Source organism: Phragmites australis, chromosome 9 (assembly GCF_958298935.1).
Source record: "Phragmites australis chromosome 9, lpPhrAust1.1, whole genome shotgun sequence".
Taxonomy (NCBI): domain Eukaryota; kingdom Viridiplantae; phylum Streptophyta; class Magnoliopsida; order Poales; family Poaceae; genus Phragmites; species Phragmites australis.
In genome coordinates this window covers 35,069,034-35,088,898 of record NC_084929.1, presented here as the reverse complement: position 1 = coordinate 35,088,898, position 19,865 = coordinate 35,069,034, and the positions used below count along the sequence as shown (strand labels likewise).

Here is a 19,865-nt window from a genome sequence, read left to right as displayed (position 1 = left end):
AGTTTCTAACTAAACCCATAGTGAGAGTTCTTTTTAGAAATCCGGAGTGGAAAGTGTGGAAGTGTCCAAGTTGGGTTTCGGAGTGTTCCTAATTTGATACTATGTGTTTTAGGTCATAAATTCAATTGGGATGTATAGCCCTCTGAATAAGCTTTCCATAGAGTCCAAAATCATCGAAATCGGACTCCGGGATCAAAAGTTATCGCCATTTTTCAGAGGTTAACTGTGCTGAACCCGGATACTCCGGTTAAGGCCGGATACTCCGGGCTGGCGGGAGACTCCGGGTGAGTCTCCGCCAGAGGCTCTCGGTTTGGGCTGTTCCAGTTGACCCGGATACTCCGGTGTACTCCGGAGACTCCGGGTAAGACCAGAAAAGTTGAGTAACAGCTAGTTTTTTGAAGTGGACTGTTTATATCCCCTCACCCCCATCCTTTGGGGCGGCTGCAAAGGCACGAAAGAAACACATTTTAGAGCCAAAAGAACTCCTCCCACTCCATTATAGTGTGTGATTTGAGAAGAAAAGTGAGTTGAATTGTGAGATTGGAAGATTGAGTGCAAGTGAGCTAAATCCAATCTTGAGCACTTGAGTTCTCGGTAAGAAGTTTGTCGTCGTGTTTGTTACTTTTGGAGGTGAAGCCTCCTAGGCGGCTAGGCGTCGCCGACGAGCACCCAAGGTTGTGGGTTGCCGCGGAAGTTTGTAAAGGGCTCGATTTCGCTTCCGCAAGGGAAGAAATCAAAAGTGGATCGAGGAAAGTGGTTGAAAGAGACCTCGCTCGTTGGAGCTTACTCAACGGAGACGTAGGATTCACGGTGGTGAATCCGAACTTCGGGAAACAAATTTTGTGTCTCCTCTTTTGTCCTCTACTTTTGAGTTCTTGTTCAATGTTTGTGCATATTGCTCGATCCACTTGTTTATGTGTATTTGAGTGTAGGTTCTCCGTGGATCTACTTAGAATCATCTCCGAGAACACACGACATCACTTTGTTTGACCTAGAACTCTCTACCCATCCTTTATATTCAGTTTTGGGCTCAGTTCTGTACAAAACCCTAATAATCCGGACTTTACCGGAGATTCCGGACCTGTACAACCCTACCCCGGATACTCTGAATAAACAGTAATTTCAGTCATGTGAACAGTATTTTCAGCCTTTTTAATTTAAGTTTTATTGCATATCTCTCGCTAGAATTGAATAATTTTTGTCACCTTAGGATTGTAACTTCCACACTTATTTAGGGTGATTGTGCACTAGTTGAGCTTAGTATATTTAGGTTTTTCACTTGTGAAAAATCCGTTAATTTATATTCCGCTGCAAGTTTAGGCCAATGATAAAAGGGGACGAATTTTTGTAAAAACGCCTATTCACCCCCCCTCCCTCTAGACGATATCATTGTCCTTTCAGTGAGGGAGCGGCGAGCTGCAGGGCCAGCGAGGCGGCGACGACGGTGGCTTTGAGCAACGGTGGTGGTACACTACGAGTGACGGTGGCGGAGCGGTGCGGTGCCGGCAACGGCTTCAAGCCGGGCGGCTGCTTCGGGTGGCGTGTATGGCGAGCGGCGTCGCTTGGGGGCGGCGCCGGCAGGGGCGATGCACAGGGGCTACTTCGGGTGGTGATGCGATATGCGATGGGCGGTAACGATGATTCGATGGCATGATGGCCCGGCAACGCCGCTTCGGGCGGCACCGACGGTCCTCGCATGCTTAATATCTTTAAGGCCATGGATCTTAAAATAAAGTGAGTTGTAGATATAAGTATTTCTCCTCCTAATGATAAACTCATATCACCCGAAAAGAAAGAGAAATGCATACATCTCAATGCTCAAGCTACTAATTGGCATGTGTCATCGTGTGACATCACCTAATCGCCGCAAAATCTCCAGACAATCGCGTGACGTCTCGACTTCCTCCGTCGGACTTCCTCCGTCGAACTTCCTCGCGTCGCGCCGTGTCGCCGTCGCCACTGCCGGCCCGTTGCCAAGATCGCGTCGCCGGCCACCGCGCTCTGCTGCAAGCCAGCGAATGCTGCTTTATCGAATACTAGTGTCTTGCGCGCGCCTTTGTGCGCGAGTGACAGCAGCGCTGTGAAGTATAAAGGTATGTTTTGCTCAGTTCTATTTTTTTATAGTGAAGTATTAGATAAATGGGAGTCAAAGGATTTAGAGTATGTACTGTTAGGTTTTTTTCCTTTGTTATGTGGTTATTTAGCAAAACTGATGGAAATAGTTTCAGCAGTGGCGGAATTTGCTGAGTGAGTAAGCGGTGACAAAAGTAAATGCAGAATGAAGATGGGGAGTGGTCATAAGGCAAAGAATCTACAATACATGCAGCAGCTATTTTAGATTTCAAGATCCCAATAGAATGAGGTGATCAGTTTGCATACCAGATGTGTTGGTGTTCAGGTAGGTATAAGCTGGAGGGAGGAGTTTGTCAACAAAATGAATGAGTAATTAGATGATGCAAAGTGTTGCTGTTATGGGAATGAGAATCACAGCCGAATGATTTGGGTGGCAAATGATTGTAAACAAAAGATGGCTTAGTATATGTAGTTTTCATGTGCAAAGAAAAGCTGATGTAGTGTGAATGGGTCATTGCAAAAGCATTTTGACACAGAAATTGTACATGCAAGGGCACAGAGATCCGAGATAGTGGCTGATATAAATTCTAGCTACAGATCCTGTGCGAAAGCAGTATATGTATTTTTATGTGCTACCATTGTTGTAAGGAAGCTGTTAGGAAGAATACCTCTAGGTTGGCAACGGCAAAAGTGAAATACTATTTTTCTCATAGCAATAAGAGTAGTGATTTTCAGGTACAAAATACTGTAAGAGGAATTTAGTAAGTAACAGTGTTAGAAGTAGTGCTGAATATATTTGTGTACTGGTTGTTTAAAAGCATAAGAGCTGTTTTAGTGTGCAGATGTCGGTGGATGCTTGAATATAGACTGGTGTATTATACATGGCCATCATTAGAAGAGGCTAATGCTATTTTGTCCATAGTATCTAGTTCCAGGAAGACATAGTGATAGCGGTTTGCTATGGTTAGCTTCTTCCGCATTTTTGCTATCCTAATAGGATTTATATGTACATATAATGGTACAGGAAGGGCACTGATAGTGTGTCTAGTATTGGTTGGCAACTTAACAGGTTGCCTAATAGAGCTGCAAAAGCAAGTTGCTGTAAACAAAAGGGAGCATCAGGTTACTTTCACTAGCAAAAGATAAGCAATGGTCCAAAGTTAGTTTCTATTCAGTGCTTTAGGTGCCTGCGGGCAGAAGAGGAAGCAATTGTTAGTATGTTTGTGCTGTGGTTTTGGGGGAAATAGATAGTAAAAAGGTGGTATATGATTGAAACAACCTTTGTTATTTGTTTTTGTGTGCTGGAGGAGGTTTCAGATTGGGCGCTTTTGTGGCTTCATTTGTGGGTTCCTGGAAAGCAGTCCTGTGTGAATAGACAATAATGTGACAATATCAATACTAAGACTGATTGCAAAAGAGGTTATGTAAATTGGAAGGTTGGAGGAGGCTTATTCTGTACTGATCTGTCGCCAGGTGGAGTGATGCGCCTGCTGTTGATCCGGGAGAATCATTTTTGCTTCTTTTGCGGATAGTACTGTCGCTCTAGTTAAATAGAGAAGCATATGTGCAAAGTTGAGTCAGTTGGATGAGTGACTAAATGCATAGGAGGGGTTAAGCAGTGAGGAGAAGGTATGCTTGCCTTTGTAGTGTCTACAGTATCTTGGAATAGCCTTTTGTGAGCAGCGGAATGTTTAGATGAACCAATATCATGTCTGCATGTTATAGGGATAAACACTTGTTATGTTATGCAGTAGAATAGTAAGGATATTTATTTTATATGTAATGGTGATGGACAGTTACATGAGTTTAGATTTCTTCAATGGTGTCTCATCATGGTCCAGTGATGGGGGAGGGGTCTGCAAAATGAATTTAATTTATTGGCTTGTAATCACAACAAAAAGTGGCATGTGTGTTTATGTGCTATGTAATAGGCTACAAAAAAGGGTGCATTCTTATGGCATCTGGTGGCGTGTTCTTGGCAGTCACTTTCTCAATATCTGGTTGCAGTGATGGTGCGGTGCTCTTGGGTTCAGATGGTACCGCAGGATCAGGTGGAGCAGCATAAGAACTGATGGGATAGTCTAGTGTTTGAGATGTTGGGTGGGTGCTTGACGATGTTGGATATGTGAGTGAATGGATTGGGATTTGAGAAGTTGCTGGCTGTTTTTGCTGGTCATCTCCTGTGTGTGGGAGTGCGTGCTGCCTTCCATAAGCAGTAACAACAGAGTTCACTTGGTATGATTTTTGGGGGTTGTAGTAGCTCTGTTCTGTTAAGGTAACTGCTAGAGTGAATTTTAAAGACACTATAGCTGCGATGTCTGGCGGTGTGTTATTTGCAGATCTTGATGATCGCAGGACTTGTTGGACAGGTTTACCTACAATACGCCGGGCAACGTCGCCAAAAGCTATCATCTCAGCTTCGGCAGTTCCATCATTTGCAATGAAGCATAGCTTGTATCTAGATAAGTCAATTTTTATCAGTAATATCAATCAGTGTACATCTGTTTGTATGGTAAGGAAAGGGAGAGTGATTCTTACTTGAAACGATAGCTTGTGCAAGAACATGTGTTGCATCTGTAACCATCAGCATCTGGTGCACAGGCTCTGCTGCATCTATTACATGATGGGAACCACCATGCTGTGTTTAGCACTAGACGGGTGATAGTAATAGTGCAGCGATATCCACCGTCCTATCATTGGATTTATTGAGTGATTGGTAAGGGATGCAGGTAATAATGGAGGAATGATTAATTATGCTTTGTTATTTAGAGGTAGGTGTAAAACTGTGGTGGAAAGAAGTAATCTGTGAATGGGTAGCTACAATGATAGGTTGAATATTGCATACCGGGAAGTCATATGGATCCATTGCTTGTAAATCGCTGAGATATTTATCTTCGAGGTGAAGTGATGTTCGCAGCGGAGTTGCTTGTTGTGTGGCAGCAGTGATATGCTTGATTGGTAGGCGCTGATTGTGAAGCCTGTGTATGGATACTTGTTAGTGAATATGCAGTAATATTTTAAGGAAAAATAGAGTAGAGAATGGCATAGGATTGTCATTGAATGGTATGGAGCAGTTTTAGTAGTGCTTACGCGGTGTAAAATTGTTCAGCTTCAAGAATTGTGGGATTGAAATACCAGCGACATGCGGTATTCCCGCTCAAATATCCTTGACCTGTTGAAACGAACAAAATGGGAATGTTGGTTTTTCATAGTGAAGGAGTTGCTGTTGTTGTGTGTAGTGGTATGGTTACCTGCATAGGTTTTCATGAGGCTGCCAACGATGAGGACAACAACTGGCTTAGCTTGTTCCTCATTGTAAATGCTGTCGATGCTAAATTCAGCAGCTCGTCGGCCCCATAGAGTCAATCTAATTTCAGCATTGCTGTGGATAAACAGAATTAGTTTTGTGTAAAGCTGTATTGGCTGTATTTGTGATGGAGTGTCAAAAGAATTAATATATAAAATCGAAAACACAGGTTGATGTTGTATCACAGATATTAGTATATAAGATTGTAAATATGTGTTGATTACCTAAGATCTTTAAGGACAATGTCTCTGTTTAAAGTGGGCGTTGGCTGATTTGGAAGCTGCACCGAGTGTGTGTCGGAGACTTCAGTGATCATGCCAAGAACATCTGCAGTGGTTAGATTAGTATGTGTTAAGTTCCTGTTTGAGAGGTGGGAGTACATGATTATTGAATTATAGGCACCACTGGTATTAACCTAGGAAGTTCCTGTTTTCGCCTGCGTGTCTTGGAAGGTCAGCAAAAGGTGTAAGTTTGTAGATGTATGCTGGGAACGTTTCTGGGACATCTTTTGCTATAGTTATTTTTGTGTAGCAAGTAAATTCTAGCATATAGGGTCTATCAACAGGTTTGTAAAAGGATTTGGCTTTTGATACTCTAAAACGGCTGATGATATAGATGCCACCCTCTTGTATCAAAGGACTTTTACTGTCTATTTCAGAGTTAGGTATTTCGGCGTAGATGGCATTTCCCTGCAGGGTCAAATTGAAAGTAAGTGTCGTAAATTATCAAACTGTTATTCTAGAACTGTATGTGTAAATTTAGAAAGCATTATGTGTCTGCAAGGTAGAATATGTCATATGATAATATAGTGTGCAAGACATGTAAAGAATTGTGCTCGCACATATGTATGTGGAACAAGAAGCTGCATGTTTGCAAAATTGTTTTAGTGTCGATTTCAAGGTCTGGAGGTTGAAGCTTTTTTGGCTGCTTAGGGACGCGGTGCAATAAGACATCTGCATTTATAGGGCAAGGGTAAAAGTATTGTGAAGAATGGAACACCAAATCTATTGGCAAGGCACTCTTCCTAACCAGATAAGGCAACCGAGGCAGACAACAGATTTAATTTGAAACATATAAGAGTCCAGCAATACGCTTGGGTAAACTGATTTTACCGAAAATGTTCATGGTAGGCTCTAAAAATGGCATTGCATTGAAATCAGTTGGCTTTCTTACTGTCCAAGGATCATAACGATGGTGCATTAGAAATTATCAATCGCCCAAAATAGGAATTATCTATGGGCCTGAACCTTTAACCCTCTATATGTAAGATCTTAAAAATCTGTGCAGCTGTTGAAGCTACAAGGTATGCATAAGTCAATTGTGACATAAATGAGTGGCATATATGGAGGAAAACTTACACACGATGTAATACAGAAGGAGATACAAGGCAATAACACGAAGGCATGTACTGTTTGATTTTTTTTTGGCCAAGGATTTGAATACAAATAGTAAACCATGGTGTGTGTATATACGGAAAAGTAAATAGGCTATGCACAATCATCTATGTTATGTTCTGAATAGGGATAGGTATGAGAATGATATCTGCATAAAAATCTGGTGATGTATTGCAATAAGAGGTAAAGTATGGATCTATCTTAGAATTGTAAATCCTTTGTGCTAAAGTCTTTTTTAGTAGCACCACAATTGGTGTGATGTTTATATTTCGCTAGAAATATTGAAGACATGGTATGTATAGTTAGAAAACCAAATGAATTATGACTAATTACGTATACTATATATAATAAAGTAGAAGATTTTTTAGGAGATATAGCTGTGAAAAGGGAATTTGTATATTGTGATATGGTGGAGCATTGCGGGAAGAGCTAGAAGATGGTTTTATTTTAAAAGCGCAAAAGCGCTGTCATAAGGCCCTTTTTTTAGAATTATTAAAATTGTAGGGTTTGTGAAACAACTCTCTTTTTTATATCATTTTGGTGCATATTTTAACTATCATTTTTAGAATCTCCTTCAAAATCCATTGTTTTGTACATAAGGAAAGTATCTTTTATGCGGTTTCTATATTGGAGAAACAAAACAATATTGGTCTGTGGGGTAGTACGAAAAAATGTGCATGTTCAAATGAATAAAAGAAGTAATAGATGTATGTGAATTTGGACATGGATGTTATACTATTGATACTTAGAAAAAATTTAAACTATGTATATACTATTGGTTGCAGAGAGTTACAAACATATACGAAATATGAACACTTGATTTCAGTATAGCAAGCAGTAGGTTGATCGGATAGAGTTGGATGTTTCACGCAAAAAAAAGGAATGCTTTTTTTTTCTCATGGTTTGAAACAAATAGTGGTGGGCAAAATTGCGCCATAGGTTTTCATAAAGTTGTCGAGCGTATTATAGGTTTTGATAAACCTGCTGAGTGCTATGAATTAAGTGGAAGTATTCACATTGGTGGACAATGAATAGACGAAAAGCATAGCAAGGATATAGTGTAGCATTGCAGCAATAGCTAGAGTATGGCTGTATTTTAAAATTGCAAACCCTCTGTGCTAAGCTCTTTTCTAATATTATTGAAATTTTTATAGGGACTATACTTCATTAGAAATAGTAGAAATATGTTATCTATGTATTTGCAAAAGTTAATAGAGTGCGCATAATCACCAATATCATCTACAATTAAGGTACAAGGGTTGTGAACAGGAATAGGTATGAGAAGGAGATTTGTATATAAGGATACGGTGAAGCATTGCAACAACAGTTAGAGAATGCATTTATTCTAAAAGCGCAAGACTCTTGTATGGTTTTTTTGTGTACTTATATATATGTATATATATATATATTTCAAAAATTGTAGGTTCTCTGAAGGAATGGTTTTTTTTATAGCATTTAGTTGTAGATTGTAATTATGGTTGTTAGAATCTGGTTCAAAATTTATTAGTTCCTAGGTAATCAAAAGCATTGTTTAGCTGACCCGCACATTAGATCTATGAAATGGCATTGGTCTGTAGGCAACCATGGAAAATATGTATGTTTAGATGAGCAAGAAGAATTAATGCAAGCATGTGAATGTGGGTACGTATGTCATACCCTTGGTATGTTGAAAATTTTGAAATTCTGTGTACACTATTGGTTCCAGATAGCTACAAGACTACATGAAATATGCACACTTGATTTCAGTATAATAATCAGCAGGTTGGGTCAACAGAAGCATATGTTGCATCAAGGAAAGTAGAACATTTTTTCTGTTCGTTGTTTGGAACAAACAGCGGTGCACAAAATTGAGTCACTCGTTTTCATAGAGTTGTTGTGCGCTACCAATTAAAAGGGAATATGTAGATGGGTATATAATAAGTAAATGGAAGACATAGTAATATGTATGGTATAGAAGTGTGGAAGGTACATGAAGGAATGATTTAGTACCTCCTGATCTGCAAGGACAAGGTCCACATGCGCTATTGGGCCATCATCAGTGCCAGCACGATATTCCCATTTGCGTGCCCAATGTTTAGATTTTGGATGTAGTGTCGGGAGGAGATCAAATGCCATGTTGAGGATCTACAGGTTGTACATTCACTGGAAATATTAGGGAACAATAGAACGGTTGAACTGGCAATGAATATAATCACCTGCGCCAAGTGGATATAAATAATGGGCATTGATGAAAAAAAATCGCTCTGTAAATAGATGCTGCTGTGTACCTTGCATTTTATAAACGACTGATGAAATATATCTTTGGCATTTGTATGTTTGTATGAGGAAATGTAGCTCGATACATAGTTGTGTTGCTGTAGTATGTAACTATAAGTAGGAAAGCAAGCAGTATTTGCAGTTGCTGCACGGCTGTTTTTTACGTGCAGTTTCACGGTGGCAAGTTTTTTTGGTTCTCCCATAGGGGAATGTATGGTTGTTCTATCATGAAGCAATTGCAGGTGAGATAAATCGCAAAGCTTCTTTATATACTATGTTACGTGTTGTATCAGTGCAGCGTCCGTTGTCATCTTCTATTAATAATTTGAGGCCAGTTTTTGAGGTAACACGAGATACTGCGACATACAATTAACCATGAGTGAATACAGGTTTTTTTAAGTACACGCCTACTTTATCGAGTGTTTGTCCTTGGCTTTTATTAATAGTCATAGCATAACATATCTTTATAGGGAATTGACGTCGTTCAAGTATAAAAGGTAATTTAGGGTTTTTCAGCGTCAAACAAATGCGGGGAATATATACAAGCTGGGTTGCATGAGTGCCAGTGATTATTTGTGCCTCGATAATCATATCGCCCATAGCTGTAACTATCAGGCGTGTTCCATTGCATAAGCCTCCAGATTGGTTTAAGTTACGAAGTAACATTATTGGAACCCCTTTTTTAAGGTGCAACTTGTGAGGGGGGAAATTATTTCCATTTAATGAATTTAGAAATTCGACAGGATATAGTAGGTCATATGAATCATGAACACCCTCCGCCTTTGATATCCTGTCGCAACTAAGGTATTCCTTTTCACTGGAAGGAATAATAGACACTATATGCGTATTGACTTGATCTGCCAGGTCGTTTGTCGGAGTGAGTATGGCCCTTGCACGAAGGTATGAAATATCAGGAAAGTTTACGTTCAAATCTGGGTATATGGCATGGACTAAGCAAGCAATTTTGTCATCATTGGTCATGAGCAGTAGGTCATGAGGTATTTGTATCCACGTGGGCTCTAATTCACCTTCGTGTGTAATTGCCTCTAGTTTGCCCTCACCTAGGTCTAGTACCCATTTGCTAAATTCAGCAATCTCTTGTTGGGCATGTGGTTCTAAAAGCGGAGAAAGCAGCCTCATGTTTTTGTTTAATGTTAAAACAGAGATACTGTTCCAAAGGGGCGAGTTTATTATTGCCGCATTTACAATCTGTGCCCTTGTACCACCCTCGATGACTGGTAGTATTTGCCTAAAATCACCTCCCAAAACAACAATTTTGCCACCAAAGGGAATATGTTGCATGCATGGTGTTTGGGACGATAGTAGGTCACGAAATGTCCTATCCAAGGTTTCGAATGCTGATCTATGCGTCATTAGAGCCTCATCCCAAATTACCAATGAAGTTGCCTCAATAAGCTCAGCGAGCATGGTGCCTCGTTTAATATCGCAAACAGTATCATTATCTATTTCACAAGGAATTTTGAAGTGAGAATGGGCTGTTATGCCACCTGGCAATAGCAATGATGCAACACCGGAGGAAGCGACAGTAAGGACAATTTTTCGAGACGCTCGTAAGTACGTAACTATAGCGTTCCATAAATAGGTCTTGCCAGTACCTCCATAACCAGAAACAAAAAAGGAAGCAGGAGTATTATTAAGGACCGCATCTATTATGCGTTTGAAGACATGGTGTTGTTCGTCATTAAGTTTTGAAACTAACTGATCTGCTTTAAGCATCAGGTCTTCAACGTTATATGATAACTCCTCGTCTATAAATCGGTTCGCGCACGCTGTTTGAGAGTTGCCTGTTCTCTGCGGCAAGTTGAAGTCTTTGATCCTGCCTCCATTCTTTGCAATCAGAGTTGACAGATCGTTTAGCAAATAATTTCGCAATTCAGGTTCAGGTATTTGGTAGCTTTGATTATTGATGACCTGTCTAAATCTATATTGAATGTCATCAGCTAATGCTCGCCAAACTTTTTCGAAGAAAATGTATTCGTCATTCACTTCACAAAAAAGCAACATTGTAACAAACAGCTGCCTTAACTGCGCGGAAGTAGCCCAGGTTGCTACTTCGTCGAAAGCATCAAACCATTCTTGATCATTACCAAGGAGGTCGCGCGAGTTGCATGCTTCTTTAAATGTTGGATATGTAATAGTGTTATATGTTTTGATATCATTGTAACTTTGTGCACCTTTAACAATCATTAACAGCATTCTGAGGTAATAGCGTTCGCCAACAGATGGATGCACATAGTATAAACGGCCTATTTTTTATCCTATTTGTCTAGGCCGCCACATTCTTAGTGTTTCATCCCATCGCCACATGGAAGGGAATTCGCAATATGTTAGATTTCTTCCTTGAGAATAGTTTTGGTTGGCGACGAACCATTCAGTTAACATTGTTTTGCGGAGGAACTCTTGTGAAACTATTGCGGACAAATTAGCATTGCTGTTATATGTTATATTATTTTCATGTGGCAAATGTACAGGGAGGCGCTCTACCGCAGGAAAGTGACGGTGGATATCAAATCCGAATACGTGCCAACATGCATCTTGCTCGCAGATATAGCGACAATCTAAATATTCCTTAACCTCATTTACAGTTTGAGTATTATTATCATTTGGAGCATCTTGGGCATTAGTCATTCTCTGGATATAAATTTTGGCGCAATCTGGACCTTTGGTTACATATTTAAATAGATATTTGATAAAAAATGGTTTTGTTGCACCACTCTACATTTATATGTGCCTGGAATTTTTTCAACAAATGCATATTGTGGGGAACTATCCATTGGTTGTTTAGCCGCATGTTTCCTTTTTGAATATATCTGTTGTTGATAGGTCTTTTATATACGGCGAAGCCATCTTGCTGAATCGTGGTTTCAGATTGTAAAGCTTTAGGGTATCCTTTGGAACACTTGCCATTTTTCATGCAGGGACTATCACGGTGGTTGTTACCACATAGTCCATGTGTCATGTCCAGCAACTAATGCGTATCCTAGGGGATCAATATTTGGATCCGGGATCTCAGCATTTATAAATGAATCAATGAACGCAGCTGTTGGTTGAGAAGTGTCGTGGGAGATCCACACAATTATGTGTGCATGAGGTAGGCCACGCTTCTGGAACTCGACGGTATGTAGGACTGATGCGATGTGGGCAAACGCAGGGTAATAATTAAAAAAAAGGGACCATGGTTAGTATTCGTGCAAGTTAATTCGGCAGTGAGAAATATCGAAGAGGAAAACTATTCTGAATAGGGGAACGTACTTGCGACAATGGAACCAAAGACTACGCCGCTTTTAATATCCTGTAAAAGCTCCTCGAGTTTCATGTTGTATACTCGTACAATGATATCCGCTCTATCTGTTGCTTTTTGTCCTGGCTCGTTGCATAGGGCTTCATGAATCTCTGGTCATTTGGAATCGCATGTAAATGTTGTAAAGAAGTCTGGTGGGCCGTATACTCTACATATTGCTATGCTATCGTGGTAATTTTGGATCATGTATCGTCTGCCGCCTGTGTGTGAAGCCGGTAGGACTGTTTTGCCAATTTCATTGCCATCTGTGCAACCACGGCTGACAGCATCAGTAATACCTTGTAAATTCTCTACTCTGAGTTTGGATTGATTGCTAAGCACAAACCATAGCCTCATTTCATCTATGCAAGCGCGGGCATCAACCTTGGCCTGGCTTGATAAAGAACCGTAACATAAGTAGGGATTTGGCTGATTTTTTTTATAATGGAACATATAACGATAATAGTCCTGCATTGTCACTTTAGCACGCGCTGTACCTTGAACCGGGTTGGTGTCATTATAGGGTATTCCAATTTGGAAACCGCGCTCGCCATATGGAAAGAGAAGAGGGTATTGAAGCGCCATGAAAGCGGGATGTAGCGCAGATATCTGGTGGAGTTGGCCACTATGTGTTTCTATCACTATATCTCGCTTGAATGTGTCTAATGTAAAGTCACCAACAATAAGCATGGCAAGCTGATCAGTCGTGGGTAAATTGTATTGTACTGGGTCGCCTTCTCTTGCGCCTATAATTCTAATGATAAATTCTTCGTTGCCATGCTCTCGTAGCTTATCTCTTGCAAGCCTAAATTTTCTTACAAATGGGTTGTGGTTATCAAGCATTTGTATTAGCTCTTCAATTATTGTTTCATCTAAAGGATCTCTAGGTATCTCATCTGGATCTAAGGCATGTAATCTGTTTCTAATTTCATTAATGGTATCATATATGTATAGTTGAATGAACTTAGGAGGTGTTCCTTCGTGCGGGAGTAGAGAGCCAATGCGGTGATGAACTTGACCATTAATTTTGAAAACGGGGGGTCCTCGACCATCGTTGATAGAACGGTCTATGTGTGCTCCCATTGATGTAAAGGCAAATAAGCAGTTATATTGGCGAATGTGTTTTATAAATTTTTTGGAATTAGCGTTGCCATTGAATTTAGCCAAGGTATTGAGAGGTTCAGGTCGGGCTCTAAAGGGTGGTATAGAAATTCTGCCTCCTTTGCAGCAAGAATTATAGATAATCCTATTATTTTTTATTGATGAATCAGATTTAACCCTTTCTCCAAGCCAAAATATAGCATGGCAATATCTACACTCGTAGTCAGGTGAGCCAAAATAAGAGCGATGAGGATAAGAAGCTACATACCAAGATGTTAGAATCAAAACACCGTGAATGTTGCAACGATGGAGAGATTTGTTATAGCAACGTAGAAAGAGAGCGAAGCAACGGTTAGTTAGCTTGTAAGAATGCTGTAATCATATGCGACTAATCATTTATTTGCATTAGCTGAAGGAGCAGGGATAGAACGTGTAAAATTGTGGGGAGAAGAGGAGGGTAGGAGAGTGACAGAATATGTAACGATACTACGGGAAATGTTGGCATAGCATGATAACCACACGTACCTTTCAACGCGTTAATGTAATCCTGATTGAAGTGGCCAAATTCTATGGAAGAGCTGCGATTATGTAATGGTCCTAGAAGAGCATGGCAACAGACAAGGCTTAGATAATGCAGGTGAAGGTTATTAGCAGTGGAAAGAAAGGATTCTTATTGATGGTACAAGCTGGTACCAATCACCTGCAAGCCTCAACCTCTGTTGATCTAGTAATCTGCGTCGTTTACGGCGGCACTCAGTTGGGTCCAGAACTAAAGGGCGGTGATATGCGGCGCCTTTTTCAGGATTTCCTATTTATCAATAAGGAACTGAGATATCTAATGTTGTGAGGGTGTATAGGCTAAATCCAACAAGGTATGAAAAGGAGACATACTTTGTCTTTTGCGAGTTCCACTCGTAGAGTGTGTGTCGTGAGCAGACAAAAATGCTGAACGCCGTCAAAGTAATGGGTACGGGTGGCACGGAGACGGTGTGGGTGACAGGGAAGAAACAAGAAATAAAAAGGTATGTAATGACATAAACGTGATGAGCCTAGCAGCGGCACATATTAAACATAAGGAGAAACATGGAAAATGAAAAGAAAAAGATGATAGACGCACATGGCACAGCAGCAGCGGCTTCATGCGATTGGGACGAACACGGCTCCATTGGCTACCAATGCGAAAAGCACGGGTCTATATGGCGCGAACGAGGTGGGAAAACAAACAGAGAGAAAAAGAGACAATGGCAAAAAAAAAATAGGATAATCATGCAGCGAAGAATGTGTTTTTTATTTGTTCTCTACATTGTTTTTTTTTTCCTCGTTTGAGCGGTAGCACATGGAAACGCTGATACGAATCTGTTTACTAAAAGTACAAGAAGAAGTAAAAGCAAGAGACCAACAACACTGCAAATAGAGTAGGGAAAATATGTACTGAAGGGGATAGGCAAAGAAAGAAATATAACGATGCAAGTTGCTTTAAAAAAAACACAGGGACCATTAAAGTATTAGCAGGCTGCGAGCCATAATATGTGCATGCACACTCATAGGATACGCATATTAGGAAGCAAAACATGCATATTTTTTTTTGCAGAGAACTAACCTTCCAAAATTGTAATCGACCACAACAAAACCATATATACTTTGAAGACAAACAATGGCTTGCAGCGCAGCGTGCTCATAAGCGGCCATGCACCCTGCCTCACAACATGACCAGAAAAAGAGTTGGCCGGGGTGCTCTGGAAGCTCAGCAAAGGAAGCTCAATCTCTACTCCACAAAGGACGCTTCCATCGTTAGCAACCTCACAAAGCAACGAAACGTATGGCAAGCGACATCTACACGCAACGATTTGCAAAAGGGAGATGTAGGAAGTTCCAATAGCAAACATAAGGCCACTAACGTTGTCCTGCCTCTGCTATTTTTTCCCCATTTTTTTTTTCGGAACATACACGAAAAGAACAAGCAATTAATACAAGGATAAGGAAAAAGAAGAAGATGTCCAGGGGAAAAGAAGGAAAAGGGGGAAAATAAAAAAAAAAGAAGGGAACAATGTGTCAGTCGCTATATTCTGCATAATAAGATAATGTAATAAACATAATGCAAATACGACTACAAATTTCATGTGGAAGACAGCTAGGAATAAGATGCCCACATAGTATGGTCACTGGCAAATCAATCAAGGACAATAGAGAGGGAGGGGGTTATCTTACCAAGGATAACAAATTTGGCTCAACGCCAATTCCTTCTAGATCGAATAACACAAGGGGTCTTAATTTATAAGAACCTACATGGGAACCAAGAATACATGTCAGAACAACAGATATGATCAAATCCATCCTAAAGAAACAATACAAATACGCCATAGTGTAATATGTGGGAGCATCGTAGCAGGTGATATACTATGCAATAGCGAATAATGCAATAGAGCCGACAAACAATACGCTTTATAACATCGCACCGAAGGTAACAAACTAAAACAGGGCGAGAGGTGTATTGCACCTAGGAAACCAGAAAAGATGAGCTCAGTATTCTGGCAATCTGCTCATGGACCAAACAGTGAAAACAACTGCAAGGGGTGGAAAGATAAACAATCTTTTAAAAAGGATGTGAGATATCTAAGATAACAGAAACTGTAAAGAGCGCAGCATAAAGCAATATGCGGCACAGCATGACGAGAACAAGGAAAATATGGTGTAATATAATGTGCAGGGGTAATCTAGCAACTGGTATAGAATGTGCAGGGACACAATGGTCTAAGCACAATTATAGCACAGCGACTAATCTCATGGATAAACAGACAATATGGCTACAAACGTATTGCTTAGGCACAATAAAAGGGGAGAGCGAAGTATACCTTATCAATGCTAACGTTTTCAATCGAGCAACGATCCTCCTTGTGAACCAAACGGGACAAAGGGCCGCAAAAGATGCAAAACCTACATGGAACAAAGGACACCCATTAGACTAACAAGCATAAATCAGTATATCGATGATATCAGCAACATGCGGCAGGCTCTTTTCCCTCCCTCGCATAAAATAAAAATAGAGCAACAATCAACGAAGCCTAAAGCAGAGCGGACAGGGAGCGCGGGGGGTCAACAAAGGAACAATAAGACCATACCAGAAACCACCACGAACAGGTACAAGGTTGAATATTTTCGCTCTTGAAACTCTTCGGCTGTAATTACACAAAGAGCTAAAAAAAAAATTAGCCTCAGGTTGGGTTTCATCGGTTGGCGTTGTTTTTTGCAGCCTCTGTTCCTTACCTTCTCCTGTACGTGCTCCACTTTTGCTCTCTTGCACACGAGAACAATCAGAAGCACTGGAGGGCCAAATCTTTCCATTGGAGCAACAAACAGCAACCAACATCAGAGCGAACGAATGGGATCGCAATGACAAAGAAACAAGCAGGGTTCGAGAGGAAAAATCCGCCAACCTATTTAAACGGCAAAAAAGACGCAGGGAAAATAGCCAACAGGGAAAAAAAAAAGAAAGGCAGGCAAAAAACACAAGAGGCAGCGAGAAGATAAAAAAAAAAACCAGGGAACAATGGCTGAAATGAACGGAAAATAAACAAAATACGCAGACCAAGCCCTGGGAAAAACTCCATGGGATTGAAAAGATTCATGGGATTGCAAAAATCGTCGAAGAGCATAACAACCCAACGATACAGGAGATAGAGAAAAAGGGAAAGCTCCACATCGCTTTCCCTGCCCCCTACTACGTGAACAACCAAAAAGAGATCGATACATGTAAAAGGGAGCACAGCATCTGCTGAGCACACCGCCATAGAAAGGGACAGCAAAAGAGAACGCAAAAAAAAATGGAAACAAACCAAAGGTGCGGAAGAGAAAGGCACACGGATCTACGGGGAAAAAACGTCCGATCCAAATCAGGCGCAGACCAAATTAGAGAAGCAAAAAAGAACTGACCACAGCAAGGGATCCAAAAACGCGGCAGCGACCAAAGCAAGCAACAGCGTCCAGTCAAGGAACCAAGGCTCAGCAGCGAAGGGAGGGAGCAGGGGGGAGAAGAGGAAAGAGGAGGGCGGAGACTCCATGGGCTGCGGACCAGGCTAGACAATGGGCACCGGAGGGCACAAACAGCGAGACGGTCACGCAGCATGGGAACCGGACAGCAGCCATCCCTCAGCACGAGCCAACCGGGACAGCAAAGGCCTTCAACCGGCGCGTGGCGGACAACAGCGCAGCGCACGAGACACACAACCAGAGGACGTGGGCGCGCGGCGGACAACAGCGCAACGCGCGAGACACAGAACCAGAGGACGTGGGCCCGGCACGGCAGCGCGAAGCACGCAACAGCAGACGCTGGATGACGAATTGAACGCGCGAGGATTTTCCTGGTGACGTGGAGGCGGCGCCTGGCCGGGAAGCCGCGCGGCTCTAATATAGTTAATTTTGTATTTGAGTCAGGGCTGATTCGAGTGATTCACATCGAGATTCAATGCACAAGCACTCAAGCAGCGGCAGGCGGACGTCCGTGTGTACACATTGAGCCACAGTTGGACTTGCAGTAAATTGATCTGTACACATCCGTGTAGCAAAAAATTGATGTAGTTTATTTGATAATTGATTATTGATAGTTCACAAATTTCATTATTGATTAGTGTTCGAGATACAGTTTGATAGTTTCCAAATTTGATTATACAGTGTAGATCAACAGTTGTTTGAGTTAGAAGCACGATTTAGTCCTCACGTGACAGAGCTTCTATCACTTCGTGCCTCATTGGCTCCAAGACTCAATACCTTTGACAACATGTCAAAAATATGCACTCTAGTGGAGAAATACTATTATGTCAATTTTTCAAATAAAAATAGAGCTCAGTTGGAGTGCTAACTATCACATTTTCAACTTGATATATGCAATCATCCTGATCTGAGTAGATTATCATCACTTGCTGATTTGGCAAATGGGCTAGTTAAATTGAGAAAAGATTCTACTTATCCAATGGTCGACATGTTGTTAAGCTTAGTCGTAACTCTTCCAGTGTCAACCGCGATCACCGAGAGAGTATTTTCAGCTATAAAACTAGTGAAGACCTGTTTGCGGAATAAAATGGGTGATGATTTTCTGCGAAGTTACATGATAGTTTATATTGAAATTGAATTGGCAACGAAGATTAGTTCTGCTGATATTATTAAATCTTATGATCTAGTCGGTTTTCGTAGAGATAAATTCAAGTTAATATAAATATAATTCTTTTGTATTGTCAAGCATATGCTAACTTGTTTTGTTATCCTATGTTGGAGCTGATTAGTAGACAAAATATTGATTTTTCTTTTGTATTACAAAACATTTGTTACTATAATGCTATAATTATCATCTATGCTCCATTAAATCAGTATTTGTACATATATACCACCCTATCATACTTCTTATATAATAATTATATCATACTTCTTATATAATAATTATGAATAATATTAACAAGCTAGCCCCCTTATGTTGGATTGTTGGCTCCGCCCTGTGGAGATTGTCCCGCACATTGGGCCCAGACCTGCACCGTGCCCGTCCACAGGTTGAAGAAGGATGGCCAGGCCATCTGCCCGCAGTTGCCACCGTCGGGATTGGCGCCGATACCGTCTTGGCGGCTATTCGCATCGTTAAATCTGAGGCATACAGGTTATATATATATATATGGGCCAAGACAGACGTATCTTTACATATCTGATTTATAGAAACAGAGATCGGAGGGAGGATTACCAGGCATGTGATCCGTGAGAGGACCGGTACGGCCGAGTCCAGGTGGAGAAAAACCAGGCACCATAACAAGTGGAGGGAGGATATTCGGTGTAACACTGTCCCGCCGGGAACCACCCGGCCGCCAACTTGGACGACGAAGTACTCAAGAAGCCGACGAAAAAACAACATGGACGCACGGACGAAGGCGGCAGGAGGCCAATGGGGAAGGGGAAGGATCACTGTGGTCTCAAGGTGCGCGTCGTCGATTGCGCCGGGCGTCAAGTGGGGGCGAAATTGACACGGTGAGGGTCGAGCGTCCTGCGTCCAGACCGTAGTCAAAGGGTGAAGGAATTCTTGCGCAGGAGTGGTCTTGTGGTGGAAGATGAGGTTGAGATTTGGGCCTTCCGGGGAGAGCCGGGCGGCAAGCTGTGGTTAGACTATCTCCAATCATATTCTCTTCATTTTGTTCTCTTCCCGATTCTCTTCTCCGTTCTCATTCCCTTTATTTCCTCTCATCTCCAATAACTTTACTTCGAGGGGAATCGTGAAGGGAAAGGAGAGAGAATCCCAACATGTAGGGAATGACCCTGGGAATCCTTTCGCGACGGAAGGGAACGAAAATCCTGTCGTGAAGGGATTTTGGCTCCTGAAAGGAAACCGTTGGACACAATCTTAGTGATCGCCAAGACCGACGGCGAGCTGCACCCGCCGGCAGTGGCAGCCGAGCCAGCG

General features: G+C 41.4%; 1 protein-coding gene and 1 long non-coding RNA gene across 2 annotated transcripts; one reads left to right on the top strand and one right to left on the bottom strand.

Moving 5' to 3' along the window:
- The first annotated feature begins 2,053 nt into the window (after positions 1–2,053).
- On the top strand, positions 2,054–2,708 carry LOC133929911 (uncharacterized). The gene is made up of 2 exons (XR_009911668.1): positions 2,054–2,093; positions 2,232–2,708. It is a non-coding gene; the product is annotated as an uncharacterized LOC133929911 (long non-coding RNA).
- A 2,130-nt stretch (positions 2,709–4,838) lies between these two features.
- On the bottom strand, positions 4,839–5,823 carry LOC133928195 (uncharacterized). The gene is made up of 5 exons (XM_062374431.1): positions 5,605–5,823; positions 5,325–5,455; positions 5,164–5,245; positions 4,919–5,051; positions 4,839–4,856 (listed from the first exon to the last, which is right to left on the bottom strand). The coding sequence occupies exons 1-5, from the start codon at positions 5,760–5,762 to the stop codon at positions 4,839–4,841; spliced, it is 522 nt and encodes a 173-aa protein (XP_062230415.1). The 5' UTR covers positions 5,763–5,823.
- Between the last annotated feature and the right edge of the window lie 14,042 nt (positions 5,824–19,865).